The sequence below is a fragment of the Fragaria vesca genome, linkage group LG2, assembly GCF_000184155.1.
Source record: "Fragaria vesca subsp. vesca linkage group LG2, FraVesHawaii_1.0, whole genome shotgun sequence".
Taxonomy (NCBI): Eukaryota; Viridiplantae; Streptophyta; class Magnoliopsida; order Rosales; family Rosaceae; genus Fragaria; species Fragaria vesca.
In genome coordinates, this window is record NC_020492.1 from 11,003,764 (window position 1) to 11,018,184 (window position 14,421).

General features: G+C 39.2%; 2 protein-coding genes across 3 annotated transcripts; both read right to left on the bottom strand.

Moving 5' to 3' along the window:
• Positions 1-8,537: 8,537 nt before the first annotated feature.
• On the bottom strand, positions 8,538-9,483 carry LOC101311635 (germin-like protein subfamily 1 member 18-like). Its single transcript, XM_004290296.1, has 2 exons — positions 9,292-9,483; positions 8,538-9,161 (listed from the first exon to the last, which is right to left on the bottom strand). The coding sequence occupies exons 1-2, from the start codon at positions 9,422-9,424 to the stop codon at positions 8,602-8,604; spliced, it is 693 nt and encodes a 230-aa protein (XP_004290344.1). The 5' UTR covers positions 9,425-9,483; the 3' UTR covers positions 8,538-8,601.
• Positions 9,484-10,991: 1,508 nt separating this feature from the next.
• LOC101305997 (coiled-coil domain-containing protein 90B, mitochondrial-like) lies at positions 10,992-14,036 on the bottom strand. Of its 2 annotated transcripts, XM_004290278.1 has the most exons (6): positions 13,304-13,738; positions 13,145-13,204; positions 11,798-11,874; positions 11,644-11,700; positions 11,403-11,469; positions 10,992-11,317 (listed from the first exon to the last, which is right to left on the bottom strand). In XM_004290278.1, the coding sequence occupies exons 1-6, from the start codon at positions 13,580-13,582 to the stop codon at positions 11,195-11,197; spliced, it is 663 nt and encodes a 220-aa protein (XP_004290326.1). In that variant the 5' UTR covers positions 13,583-13,738; the 3' UTR covers positions 10,992-11,194. The 2 variants fall into 2 exon arrangements, with proteins under 2 accessions (XP_004290326.1, XP_004290325.1); XM_004290277.1 differs by having other exon boundaries at positions 13,145-14,036.
• Positions 14,037-14,421: the final 385 nt, after the last annotated feature.

Genomic DNA, 14,421 nt, shown 5'->3' on the forward strand with positions numbered 1-14,421 from the left:
AGGCTCCCCGGAGCTTTGCTTTCATTTCCTTATTCAATCCCCGGAGCTTTGTCATTTTTCTTTTCCTTCCCAGTTGAAGCTCTGCTCAACCTTACGTCGAGTATCGATATTGTGATGCTCAGGCGGACTATTGTAAGTCTTTGCCCAATACGCAAGGCGAATCTGAAGAACCCTGCGGTGGAGTTGGTGCTCTATCCATCCTCAGTCGCTTGATTAGAAGCAGAAAGCTAAGCGCACTTCGCTACTACAACGGCTACATTCCACGTCCGTGCGGTGGCACGCCTAGAACGACTAAAAGAGACTTTGCATACCCAGACTTACTGGTGTGGCCAAAACATTGGCATGCCCAGTGGGACCAGGGTAGTCTCTGATGTCACCTTCAATGGATTGGCACGATTCGCATGAGGAATGAGAAGCCATCGACAGAAAATATGCCAAATGGATAGCTGCCAACAACAGGGCATACGCCGAGGAAATGGTCGCCCAAACAACATGCCGAGCAAATGGTTGCCAGAGAGGCTGCCAGGAAAAAAGAGGAGGTCATGCTGGAAAAATGGGAGGCTGATGAAAAACACAGAGAGGCTAATGGAAGGCCCACGAAGAGGAGTTACAACGACATCGAGCTGCCTTCCAAGATTGGTTGGCAAAAACAAGAATGAAACAAGTGCCGCTCCTCGTGAAGCGACACAACAGAAATGCTTTACAATGCCAAGATGTAAAGCCTACAGTTGACAAGCATGTCCTTGCCAAAAAGATCGAACTGCTTAGCAACCAATCTAATGGTGAAGATTTTCCTTTGGACGAACCCACGTCCAAAGAATAAGTTACTTTGTCAATCAATGACGAAGAACCTGAGGTTGAGGCCGTTGAGATTATGGATAATCATCCTATCTCAAAAATTGACGTTGTTCCTCAGAAAGATGAACTTGAAAGTAGGACAGAACAGTCCATCTTAGAACAAGAAATCGGTTCGGGCACTGATGGCGAGCCACAATTTCGCATGACGTCTGAACAAGAAGCCATTCTCTCCATAGGCAGAGACTCATATGTAGTCACTGGTCAAACACATTAGACTCACCCCCCGGACAACCAAGGGGAAATTAAAGGCTCATCTGATTGTGGTCTTATTACTAGGCACCACCATGATCAAGGGCATGATCAACTCAAGTTTTGTCCTAATACTGGACGTTATCAAGAAGCTTCCCCAGGTCATGACAAGCTTAATAATATATGGTGTGGTGGTATACCTAGGCCAATCCGAGGCTTTACATTCTAATATAATTGGAGATTTTGCATGCAAGTTCAAAGGCCAAATTATGGCTTTAGTATTGTATGTGGGAAACGTTTTTACACCCAGAATTGCAAGTTTATTATACATGGGTGTAAAGTCGAGCATTCTCAGTGTCATCTCACTCTAGTGTGCAGCAGGAACTTGGCGGCATCTAAACATGATGCTTATGGATTTCATATATCTGCATCAGAGGCAGAGGTGGATTCGCTGGACTGTGGTGACTCCAAATTTAATTTTGACACGTAGCCAATTTATAATAAATATGATGAAGACTATATATTGGTGCGTCTGTCAGATAATCATATTCCACAAGAATTAAGGACCAGTGAAGCTCTTGATATGGTCATCTTCCATAATCAATGTGTGGCTATATTTGATAAGACCATGCATTATGACATGATAGTCAATGACAAGGCAGATCTTTACAACATTTTGCCCATAAGGATGCAATTGAAGATCATGTTTTGCTAAATGACAAAGATGCTTAGGGGGCAACAAGGCAGTCCTTACGAGTTACTGTCTTCGAATTTTCAAGTTGTTGACGCGAAACATCTTTGCTCAGCACTTGAAAGTTTTCAAAAACAAGAGTCTCATGCCGGAAACATCACAGCGTCGAGACTTGGAGGGAAACATTGGTGGCCTCCCCATGGCCTTACGAAGGGTAACTAATCATACTATGATCCCTTCTTTTCTTTGCTCCTAGCTTTTACTTCAGCTTTTACTTCCGTTTTCTTTCATTTTCTTTCTTTCTCGCATTGAAAAAAGAAAAATACAAAAAAATCAAATAGCAAAAAACACAAAAAGAGATCCTTGATTTTGTTGAAATGCAAGACAAAGTTTTTGCCTATGTAAGGCTTGAACTTTACTTAGAGGCTTATCCCTGAGGCTTGAAGACAACATGCATTTCACATGCCTTAGAGTTACTGCCAGCGAAGTCAATGTCAGAGAAGAATTGAAGAAAGGTTTGCAATGCTGAAAGTTGCAACATGCACTACTGGACAGTCAACTTCGCGGACTAAACTGGAAAGATCCAGGAGGAACTAGTAGGCGAGCCTTATATCAACAGAAAGCCCTGGATGTTTACTTTCTAGAAGATTTTACGGTTCGTCATTCCGATATTCCTGCAAAGAGTTATGAAAGTTTGAATGCAGACATATCCGGATACGCACGAATTTGCAATGTGCTTTTTTATGTGTTTTCATGACCTTGCAACATGCTTTCATTTACTGGGGGGCATCCACAGAAGTTTTTGTGTACCTTCATTGGGGGGCACACTAAAGTTTTGATGTCCTTCATTCATCTCAAGTATCGTCGAACAGACATCAAAACTGGGGGGCATATATGGGATAGAGATGTGTTCCAAATATTTCAGACTTTAGACATTCTTCAAATGTCTTGGTCATTATTTAGGCCAACACCTATGGCCTCTAAAAAAAACATTTCGTTTGACTCTCATCGGTTCGCACTGTGGGCAACGAAGTGTCTTGTGCTTGACTCTCATTGATCCACACTAGGGGCAGCGAACTACGCCCTTGTGGCTTTTCTATCCATTCAAAGTGAACTGCATCCAATCGAGATACATCTATTCAAGATACATTCATTCAAGGTACATCCCTTCAAGGACATTATCTACTCGAGGTGCATGCATGATATCATGTCTTCAAGAGCAGAGCAAGCGAAGTACAAGGTATTTTTCATATTAATTCAAGGCCAAGGTACCTAGCTTTGTTAAGTTCATGATCATTAGTTCTACATGGTGCTAGTCGAATCATTTCAGAAGCTTCTCTGCATTGCTTTGATGTTTGGTACTTGAGTTTTAGAGCCTATTCACAGGCTTGTTACTCAGTCATTTGATGTATGAGTCAAGCCAATACCAGTGGCTTTGGAGCAACATGAACATAAACCTCTTCAGTTATTCTTGACATTCATGACTTCGAGGCTGGGGGGGCAATGTTTACACCCAAATTAATATTTTATTGGATAATAATTGTCTAAAGTGAATATTAATTAAATTCATGGTCCACGTCACACCAGCGAGCCCAAAATAATGGGTTTACAAGTGATGGCCCACCAACAAAGCCATGCGAGCTAGATGTACAGTTCGCATGCGAGGATGAGACTCTGTGTAGGAGAAGGACTTCGCGAAGAAACAAGAAGAAGAGTTCGCATACAAAACGGTGACTAGATGAGGCGAGCTCCACATGGTTGTTTGATTGGATAAGAAGGCAATTATCTAAAATTGCGTAAAAGGCTATATGTAGAGCTCGCCAGTGGAAGAGTTTGCATGTATTAAGGTTTCTATTCCTTAATCACATGTACGTAAGTGTATGCGTATCTAGTAGTATAAAGTCCTCAAGGTTCGCAAGTGTTCATGAGGTGTTCTAACACGACTCTTCTACATAGGCAGTTAGTTACTTCGCCGAAGCATAATCATGTCCAGCAAGTGATTAACATCGCTTACCCCACATTTATCGCTAAAGACTTCCACAAGTCTTTGATATGCTTTGGGCCAATACTTGTGGCCCTAAAATAAGTCTATATATATAAGGGAGTTTGAGGATCTAGACTTTACACACACTCAACAACTCAACAAAAATACAATACAACTTTCAACATAGTTGAACCCCCCGACGCTAAAGCATCACGCCTTAGCCCTTTTCTTTTACAGGCTTCCCGAAGCTTTGCATGCTTTCATTTCCTTATTCAATCCCTGAAGCTTTGTCATTTTTCCTTTCCTTCCCAGTTGAAGCTCTGCTCGACCTTACGTCGAGTATCGATATTGTGACGCTTAGGCGGACTACTATAAGTCATTGCGCAATACACAAGGTCAATCTGAAGAGCCCTGGGGTGGAGTTGGTGCTCTCTTCATCCTCAGTCGCTTGATTAGAAGCAGAAGACTAAGCGCACTCCGCTACTACAACCACTACAATCCGCGTCTGCGCGGTGGCATGCCCGGAACGACTAAAAGAGACTTTGCATACCCAGACTTACTGGTGTGGCCAAAACATTGGCACGCTAATGGTATGGCTTCTAAAGGCCCCGCCTAGGCTGTCCGGGCTCTAGGTTGCTGGTTACCGCTCGCCTACCACCTAGCGCCTTTTAGAACATTGGGTGTGGTGAAGCTAAGTGTCGTCGGATTTATCCTCCAACGGCAACATAGTATGAAAGCTGAATTAGTAGGCATTAGGATGTGTAAGCCTGTTACATATGGGTGGACAACCCTCTAGATTGTATCCTAGACCTTCTACAGGTTGAAGGCATTTGACTTTTGTGAAGTCTTTAATGAAGTTTTTCATTTAATAAAAAAAACAAAAATTAAAACTTTCAACTAAGTTTTAGGGGGGTGTATTGTATTTGGATTCATACAGACTTATTTTAATCAACTGACTTTTTGAAAAGTCTACAGACTCTTTGAAAAGTTCATAGATTTTCACTGATTTCTTAAAACCATCGATTTTTAATCAGACTTTCACTGATTTTTGAAATCTACAGATTTCATATGAATGACTTCTGTAGATTTCTCAATACTTACAGTGTTACGGGAAAGAAAAAATAAATAAATATGCAATGACAAACACATAATAACACCGATTATAAGTTTAGTGCTCATCTATCTAATTTCGATGCATACAGTTGTAATATTTGATTGAAATACATAAACATAGGTAACGAAAAAGATTATAGTAACTTAACAACACGCATACTTGTACGTAAACTAAAGACACATGTTCTACAGTGGGACATTAGATGTTCACAAGTTTAATTCATGTACGCAAAAATAATAACATATGATCATGTGGTTCTAATATCAAGAGTTAGTAGATAATATTTAGGTTATCGAGGGTTCCAAGCATTACAATTGAAGACAACAAAATGTTAACATTTAAAAAAACATTGAAAAGAATAGGTAGAATAGAATGTTGATAGCACAAAATATTATAAAAAAAAGAAAGAAAAAAAAAAGATGATGTATCGTAGGATCAACCTATTCACATGCAAAGAGAAAGTCTGTCGTAGACTTTTCCAAATCTTTGCTCTAGTGGATGGAAAAATATTGGAGTTTGGTGTGTGTAATTTACATTACAAAGTCCACAACTATCCATGAGTTATTAATTCCATAAGTATGAATGATATTTTGAATACATCTGAACTTCTATTCATTTTAAAAAGTCTTAATTGAATACTCCTGAACTTTGGTGGAATTCATAATGATTTTTTAAAAGGGCCAATTACATAGAAGTCCACTTTTAAACATTTTCTCCCATATAGGTCCACCTAAATATTTTTACTCATATAAGTCCACCCAGGCCTAAATAGAGTTTTATATTAAGTATTAAAGTTCAACAAAATTACAGACTATCATCCAAACAAAAAAAATTAGATTTTCTTTCTTTTATTTACAAAAATGCCACTAATGTAAAAAGTCAACAACCACTCGTCTTTCCGGTGAGGTCTCCGGCCAACTCCGGCGGGTCACCCCAGACCTCCGGCGAGATTTCCGACTAACCTCCGATGATGATTCTGACGATCACAAAAATTACTACCGCCAGCAAGAAAAGATACTACCGGCGCCAGCAACAAAAGCTACTACCCCCAACTATTAAAGCTACTACCACCAACAAGAAAAGATACTACCGCCAGCAACAAAAGCTACTACCCCCAACTATTAAAGCTACTATCACCAATAAGAAAAGATACTACCGCCAGTAACAAAAGCTACTACCGCCAACAACGAAAGCTACTACCCTTAACTATTAAAGCTACTACCACCAGCAAGAAAAGATACTACCGCCAACAACAAAAGCTACTACCGCCAACAACAAAAGCTATTACCCCCAACTATTAAAGCTATTACCACCAGTAACAAAAGATATTATCATCGGCAACAAAAACTACTACCCCTAACTATAAAAGCTATTACCAATAACAAAAACTATTACCCAGCTACTACAGCCAGTAAACAAAAGCTACTACTGAACAGAATAAAAGCTATTACTGAACATAACAAAACCTACTACGAAACAGAGCTAAAACTATTAACAAGCACGGTATCAAAAAAAAAACTTCTACCAAGCACCAAAACCTACATACTCTCACCTCCACCCAAACGTACTACCAAACACAAACAAAAACTACTCTCACCTCCGCCAAAACCTACTCTCACCCTCCCCCAAAACCTACTACCAACCATAGCAAAAACTACTCTCACCTCCACCGAAACCTACTCTCACCTCCAACGACCTCCTCTCTAGCAACGTCTTCGTCGACCTCCGGCAAGAGTCTCCGGTGACTTCCTGCGACTTCCGGAGAACGTAGTGGCTGGCTTCGCTGTGGTCATCGAGAGCAGATCGGAAAACGTAAATCTCCAATGAGGAATTGAGATGGTTATGAAAGAAACAGAGAGAGGAAATCTAAGAGAAACTGGACGAATCCGAAGCACGAGCTCCTTTGAGATCAGAAAAAACTAGATTCTCGGCACCAATAATCGAGAGCACCGTCCGTCGCCTTGCACCGGAGTCAAGGTGTCGGTGCGGTTTTTGGAGTCGAGGCGTCGGCTCGCTGAGCTATGATCGCCGGATCGGAGTCGAGGCATCGGCTCGCTGAGCTATGATTGCTGGATCAGAGTCGAGGCGTCGCCGTGGTCCAACTCCTCTGAAATCTCCTTAGAAAACGCGCGCGAGTCTCGAGTGAGAGAGTCAGCGGGAGAGATGCGACAGAGCTCCGACGACGTTGAATCGGCGAGGGGCGGCTTCGTTAAGGCGTTGTCATCGAGAGGTTATAGGACGATGATGAATCAGATCTAGTTTGGAGAGAGATGTTTTTTTTTTTTGAAATAGAGAGAAACTGATTTGGAAAGGGAGGGTGAAAGACAGGAGGGTATTTTAGGTACATCATAAAAGCAAAAAGACAGATTTAGGTTTGAAAGTGGACTTGAATGGGTAAAAATATTAAGGTGGACTTGCATGAAAGAAAATGTTGAGAAGAGGACTTATATGAAATTTTCTATTTTTAAAATCTAGTTGAATACACCCAGATTTTGATTGATTTTTAAAAATCTGTATTGAATACACCTAGACTTTCAAATTCCATAGACTTCTTTAAAACTTCCACTAATTCCATATACAATACATCCCCTTAGTCTCAAAGTCTGGAAACTTTCGTCTGTACGTAGTTCTTAAATACCATACAAAGAAGAATATCACTGTAACTGATTTGCTTATTCTAGATCCGTTTGCTTCAAACTCCAAAATTCCCTTCAACTCTGCCAAATGCACCACCCTTCAACTCTTGTTGACCTTGTATTTGTATACAAAGTAAAACACAAAACATACATGAATGTGTTAGTTTACTTAGTACATTAATAGCTTACTTACTGGCATTTCAACTACGAGAACAATCAGCAATGTTCGATCCTAGGCTGACACTATGAAGCTCAACTAGGTTGCTTATCAGATCTGAGACTGTTATTTGTTCTTCTTCATGTTTTGATCTCCTTTCTTAATTTATAGGAATATGAAGCTTTTTACTTAATCTAGCTCATATTCTCGACGTATCTTGGTGATAGTTTCATTGTCTCAATAACAAGAATGGTAGCTTACCTTCTTGATTATTGCAATCCAAAATCAGTATTCAGTTTTGTTATCAATTATAATGTAACCCCTATATCCAGTTTTAATCTTCATCGAGCATAGATACCTTACACCTTCCAAATCCAGTTAGAATATGAGTAAATTTTATTCAGTATGATAAGGAAGCATTGGTAATTAAAGTCTCACGTATTTGATCAATCTACATTGGTAATTAAATTTTATTCAGTATGATAAGGAAGCATTGGTAATACGGTACAATATATAGTTGTCCATAAGAATTTACATACAAAGTCGACTTGGGAAATAATGAGTAAAAGGATAGACGAATTATCAACAACAAAAAAAAAACAACAATTTACCTCATTTTCAGGTTAAATGCTTGTGTCTTCAGACTCACGACCGAATATGATAAATATGAGTTAAAGTTATGAAATTTGTGTTCATCCAAAACAAAAAGATAAAAAAGAAAAAGAAAAAAATTTGTAATTTGTAACAACTTATTGTCCCTTACTGTAATTTTACATCAGAGTATTTTGGTATTTCAATAAATTAATAACGTGTGAGGTGAACAAAGTGGTTTGTAGGGTGTCAATAGACGCACCCTAATCAAATTCCAATAATCCACTGATCAAGGAAGTGGTACATTACATATAAGGTTAGATTATGTGTTGTATGATATGTAAGGCCATCGTATCGTGATATACAATTGTTAGCATGCTCTTAGTTGTTGTCATACCAGAACTGGTTCTGGAGATACTGAACGACATTGTTGTCAACTTGGAAGGCCTTGGTGAGAACATCAAACTTGATCGGAGGTTTGGAGCCGAAAACTGCGTTGGCTATGGTGATGGCACCTGGGTTCTGGCTGCTAAGACCGGCAATGGCCACGGCTTTGACCTTTCCGATGTTGAACTGGAAGTGAATAAGACCAACCGGGAAGACAAACACATCTCCAGGGTACAACACTTTGGTGAATAGCTTGTTGCCGTTGTCAGTGTTGGATGTGACGAAGCCAACGTAGAGAGTGCCTTCCATGACCACAAGAAACTCCGAGGCCCGAGGGTGGGTGTGAGGAGGGTTTAGTCCGCCATTTGGTGCATAGTCTATGCGAGCAAGGGATATCCCAAGAGTGTTCAGCCCTGCTATTTGCTCCACATTCGCCGGGGTGACCTTGGAACCAACCGCATTTGATGTGTTTCCGGGCATCCGGAGCCCGGAAAAGAAGAAATCGTCTTCTGTTACAAGCTTTGGGTCCTTGCAGAATTTCCCATTCACAAACACTGCAGTATGCAAAGGAACGTACACCATATCAGAACATGCATGCATTCATGAAAATACAAAACTTAATCCTATATAAAACATATATTGGAAGCAATATAGTGACCACAGTACGATATAGTATATATATACCATCAGTGTTCTTAAGTGCTACACAGAAATCTTGGAGAGAACTAGGATCAGAGGCAGAGACAAGGTGGAAAGTTGCCAATGCCAGTAGGGCAAAAGCAGCAGCTGTAGCAGGGAAATGAGCACCTTTCATCATCGTGATCGCAATACTCGGTATATGTTAGTGTTTTGTATAAGAGAGAATTGGAGGTGGATGAAAATCTTGTATGGAGCAAATGCCTATTTATAGATGGAAGAGATGGGGAGGAATACAGTTGAACTGATCTTGGATTGCCATGTCTATGGAAGCAGGTAGTAACTTCGAATAAAGAACTCCTTGGTATTCAAAAGCAGGTAAAGACTTGGATATATTCCGTACCAATTCTTTAGAGGCAAGCTAATATATTGACCCTCTCCAGCATTACTTCCTGGCATCAGATAGGTGGATCTTGGGTAACTTTGATGAAGTTGAATTAGTCCTCCTCATGTAACATACGTAACAAAAGTATTGTTAATCAGATTAGTAACAAAATGGACACAAAACAGTAATAGGCTTTTCAAACAATTTATATAATTAATTTAACACATCCAGTAAAATACAAAATGGACACAAAACAGTAATAGGCTTTTCAAACAATTGGTATTGATACACTATCATTGTCGAAGAATATAAATGCTTTACAGAGATGGTCATGGTTTTCCAGTCTTTGTAATTGAACTGTAACTGGCAAACTCTCCGCATAGAAGCATTTGTAATTGCATAGAAGCTGAAACTATGATCCTATCATGCAAAAGTTTCTAGTAACAATCCTGTATTTTGTATTTCTAGCAGACTATCATGCCATTGAAAACATTCTCTTTGGTTGTTCTAGTGGCAGTATTTGTTTCTAGCAGATATTGATGTCATTCTTGTAAGTCTTCGTGCTTCGTATCTGTTTCGGTGTCTAATGATTTTGGCCTCGTTAGAGTAGCAAAAGCCATTCTTGAAAATCAGTCACGTCTGTGTATTATGACTTAAAGGAGTTACAATGAAGTTCAAGATAACTTGAGCAAGGAGTTTGCAAGTAAAAAGTTTCTCTAACTGTTTCAGATGATGTTTAGAATACCTGTGACAATGATCAATGGACGACTATAGTCTCCTTTACATGATGGAGCACCACGAAGTAAGATGATTGTCAGTTTGTAACAGCTCGTGATGAAAAAGTTGCAAGAATGAGGAGACCCATTGAGATCAAAATGACCCCTTGACCATGAACATCTATCATTCATGACCATGATCAAGGTCTATATTATTGCTATAACGCAAATTCATATCGGCCTAAAGAACGCAGGAGCTACACTAAAGATTAGTTTACTACACGCTCAAGAAACAAATATTTGTCTTTGCCGTTTGAAATGGTAAGCTGGACGCCCATACTTGTGGGACAAAATATTGCAAAACGTGTGCAATATAAATTAAACGCAGCACCAAAAATCAAAAAAGAACAAATCAAAGTCGTATGACAATTTGATCTCAAAATTACTGATAAGCCTTCATATCTTTCATACGTAGGCAGTGGGAACAAATCAATAACGTATTCTGTCTAAGATCAATCTAGTCGAAGATTGACAGAAACTTCTGCAGATTCTACTACTAATTTGTTCATATTTCTCATATATTTCCACTTTACCTATCCAACATAGCAAAAGAGAAACAGAAACTAGGCGACAAGGAGTTGCATTTTCTGGGAACTGTGACTATCTTAAATTTTCATTTCAAATTGCTAATTGCTTTAGCATCAAATGCACATACAAGAACATTTAAATACTTTGACGACCATAATAGCTATCAGTCTATAACCTATAACAATTTACTTGTTCTAGCATCGTACTGTTTTCAAAAGAATGACCATAGAAATGCTATGTAACCTTTGATAACCATAGTAGCTCAATTCATCATAATACGGAGGACAGCAATGCCAACTGCTGTCATGGAGACAAGGGTCCCAATGCAGTATTTAATCACTTCATATTTTCCCGTTTCAACCAAGGCTTTTACTGCTTGAATTTCCTGTAGACAAAAATTCAAAAATAATTAGCCTATGAGCAAATAGGCATCAAACCAAACAATAAATAGGTGTAGTAATGAAGGTTACTCGATCAAGTTTGTTTGTTAGATTGGCTGTTTCTGCATTCTGATTGTTAAACTCATCACGCATGCGCCTGGAATCAGTAAAAGTAAGGTAATTAAACAAAAAAACGTAGCTCAACCAAAAAGAACAGAAAAAATTGAAGGATTGGGGCATGAGTATTAATTACAATGATACCAAGGATTAATATACAACTGCATGTGACATGTATAATAATGCAGCAAAGAAAAAAAGAAAGGCTGCTAACCCTTTTTCAAGATTTAAATCCAAGCGTGACCCAGCTGCAACCTTGTCCAACTCATACCTATTTCAAAAAACCAAATATATTCAACCAAGAACTTAGGTAAACTAATGAATAAGTAGAGAAATCTCCGAACAGTAGAAGCCACACATAGACATACCTCAGTTCACTCCGCAACTTGTCTATGACACTCTGAAGCTTTTCTGTTTCACGTGTCAACATGGAAAAATGATGTTCCTACATGCAAACCCAGGATTGATCAGAATCCACGAAGTGATAATTTTTGGTCTCTTGTAATGGGCTGTTGAAAATATAATCCTTAAACCATGTTATGCGGTTCTAGAAAGATTTCAAAAAGCCACTTTATGCCACTTCCACAGGATTCAACAGTATTCAATAACAATAACATGCATTTAGGACTCATTTTTACCAAAGATATACATACATTAATGTAATGGAACAAATTCATCTGAAGCATAGTGTGCTTATTTTCAAGTACGGCCATATCAGGACATTATCACAGTCCAACGTAACTAGTGATGCTAAAATGGATAAGATGAACTTTTAAGCTTTGCAAACCAGACTTATTACTGAAAAATACTTGAGTTTATTTTTTTTCCTTTATTTTAACAACAGTTCTGTAGATCAAACTTAAAATGCAAAATGAAGCTAAATAAAATGTTTGGCCTATCTGTTTAGAATTTGTCTTAAAAAGTGATTGTTAAGCAGCATCATACTGTTAAAAGATGAAAGTGAAACTTGTAAATACTAAATAGAATAGATATGACTGCCAACTGTTCCCTATCTCATAGTTCATTAGAGTTTCACTGCTCTCAATCTCTCGTTCATCCAGTTAACACACATAATTTTCCTATGGTCATTTCTATCAAATACATGTTGAATGGACAAGCATATCATACTCTTGAAGAACCCTTGACGTATATAGGTCAACCTTCTTTCAATTCAACTTTGCAAGAATACAACTCAATTGGAAGTTGGAAAGCACATGCAAGGGGTTACAAGACCAAGGGGACTCGGGTCCGACACTGGGGCCTTCTGCCACACCCTATAATCACTAGGAGGCTAAAAATTGTTTCAAATAGCTAGGTGGATACCATGGGGAGGTTCGACATGACCACATGGGATCAAGCGTGAAAGATACATTATGAATAAATTAGTTCTGCAAGTGCTTGAAATTATGTTGTGTAATGGATGTAATCCATTGTGTAAATTGTAAACTAGATTAAAAGGACTGGTTTATACAAAAAACATGATACTCTCTCGTAAAATAGCACTGATGATGATGATGATGCAAGAAAGATACGCAGTTTTCAAAAATTAGTTCATGGTTTTCTTTCACTTACCTCAGGTTTCTCTTACCTAATTCAACATTACTAACTTCAAACAGTTCAAACTTCAAAGAAATGATATCATTCAGGCCAAGATAAAAGACTACTAGCTATCAAGAATGCCTGGTATAAAGAAACAAGAAGGAAAACAATGGAACCTGTAAACTCTTGATTTCGACTTCGAACTTGGACAGCTTCGCTTCTTGCAGTATCACAGTCTGCAATTCGAAAAAGAAAAACTCATCACAAATCGCAATTTCACAGTCGAAAATTTTGAGTGAAGCAAATCGTCGAACAGGTGGTGGGCGTGGCATTACCTTCTGCAATTGGTGCACATTCTCCAAGCTATCAGTGTAAATTCCGGTAACGGCAGACGTGATTGCCTCGGCATGCGCCGTCGGAACGCCTTTGGCTTCCAAGCCCCTCACCAGAGCCAAAGTGTCGACCGGAAAGGCTCGTTTTCCGCCGGACTTGACGAGCTCGGAGGCGCGGGCGACGACGCCGTTAGTGGAGACCGACGACGAAGAGTAGAGGCCTCGCCGTAGGAGAAAGGCGGAATCGGCGGCGGATTTGAGCGCGCGCTTTGAGAGAGCCATGACGCATAAGATTTCAAATCGGGTAGAAATGAGTTTCAAGTATGTATGAGGCTTCTTCTTGCGCTAGTATGGGTCCTCATATGGGTCCAATAAGGTCACAACTCACAACCCCGAGTTTATTCTTTTTTTCCAGTGAAATCGAACTATTATCCTCACTTTACCATACACACTCCATAATTTTTTTATATTTTATTCTTAATAATTTTTTTTTAAATAAAGATAGATGATCACGTTACGTATCCATAGCCAGAAGACACATCTTTCGCCAAAATTAATCTAACCCAAAATAACAGACTAATTGATACGCATTCATGCACATTGCAAACATATAAGCTCAATTATTGAGTCTTCAAACGAAAGTTCTTCTATACACCAAGGTTCAAGTGAACCGAGTGTCATAATTTAATCTTGGCCGTTCATTTGATCTAACCTTATACATGGTACTAACCTCAATAGTAACACTGTTAAGAGGATTAAAAAAGAAAAACGTGGTCAACACAGTAAAAACACATCAACTTTTAATATTCAACTGATCTGATTTACCTTGTTTAGGTCAAATATATAGATCTAGGCGTTAGAGAGTTATCTGGGTTTGGGGAAAAATGAAAATCAAAGGTATGATTCGGAGAGGAGGAGGATTTCGAGCTCGAGAAAGTTTGTGGAGTCGCGAGTTGATCGCCTATCAAGACTGCCGACGACGGGGGAGAGTTCATTATATTCGGAGTCGCAATTTGATCGAATATGAAGGCTCCCGGCGATGGCGATTACCGGAAGAAGCAACTGAAGCAATGAAGGTGGGGAGGAAAAAGAAGCAGACCTGGAAATTGTTTATGTTCAAA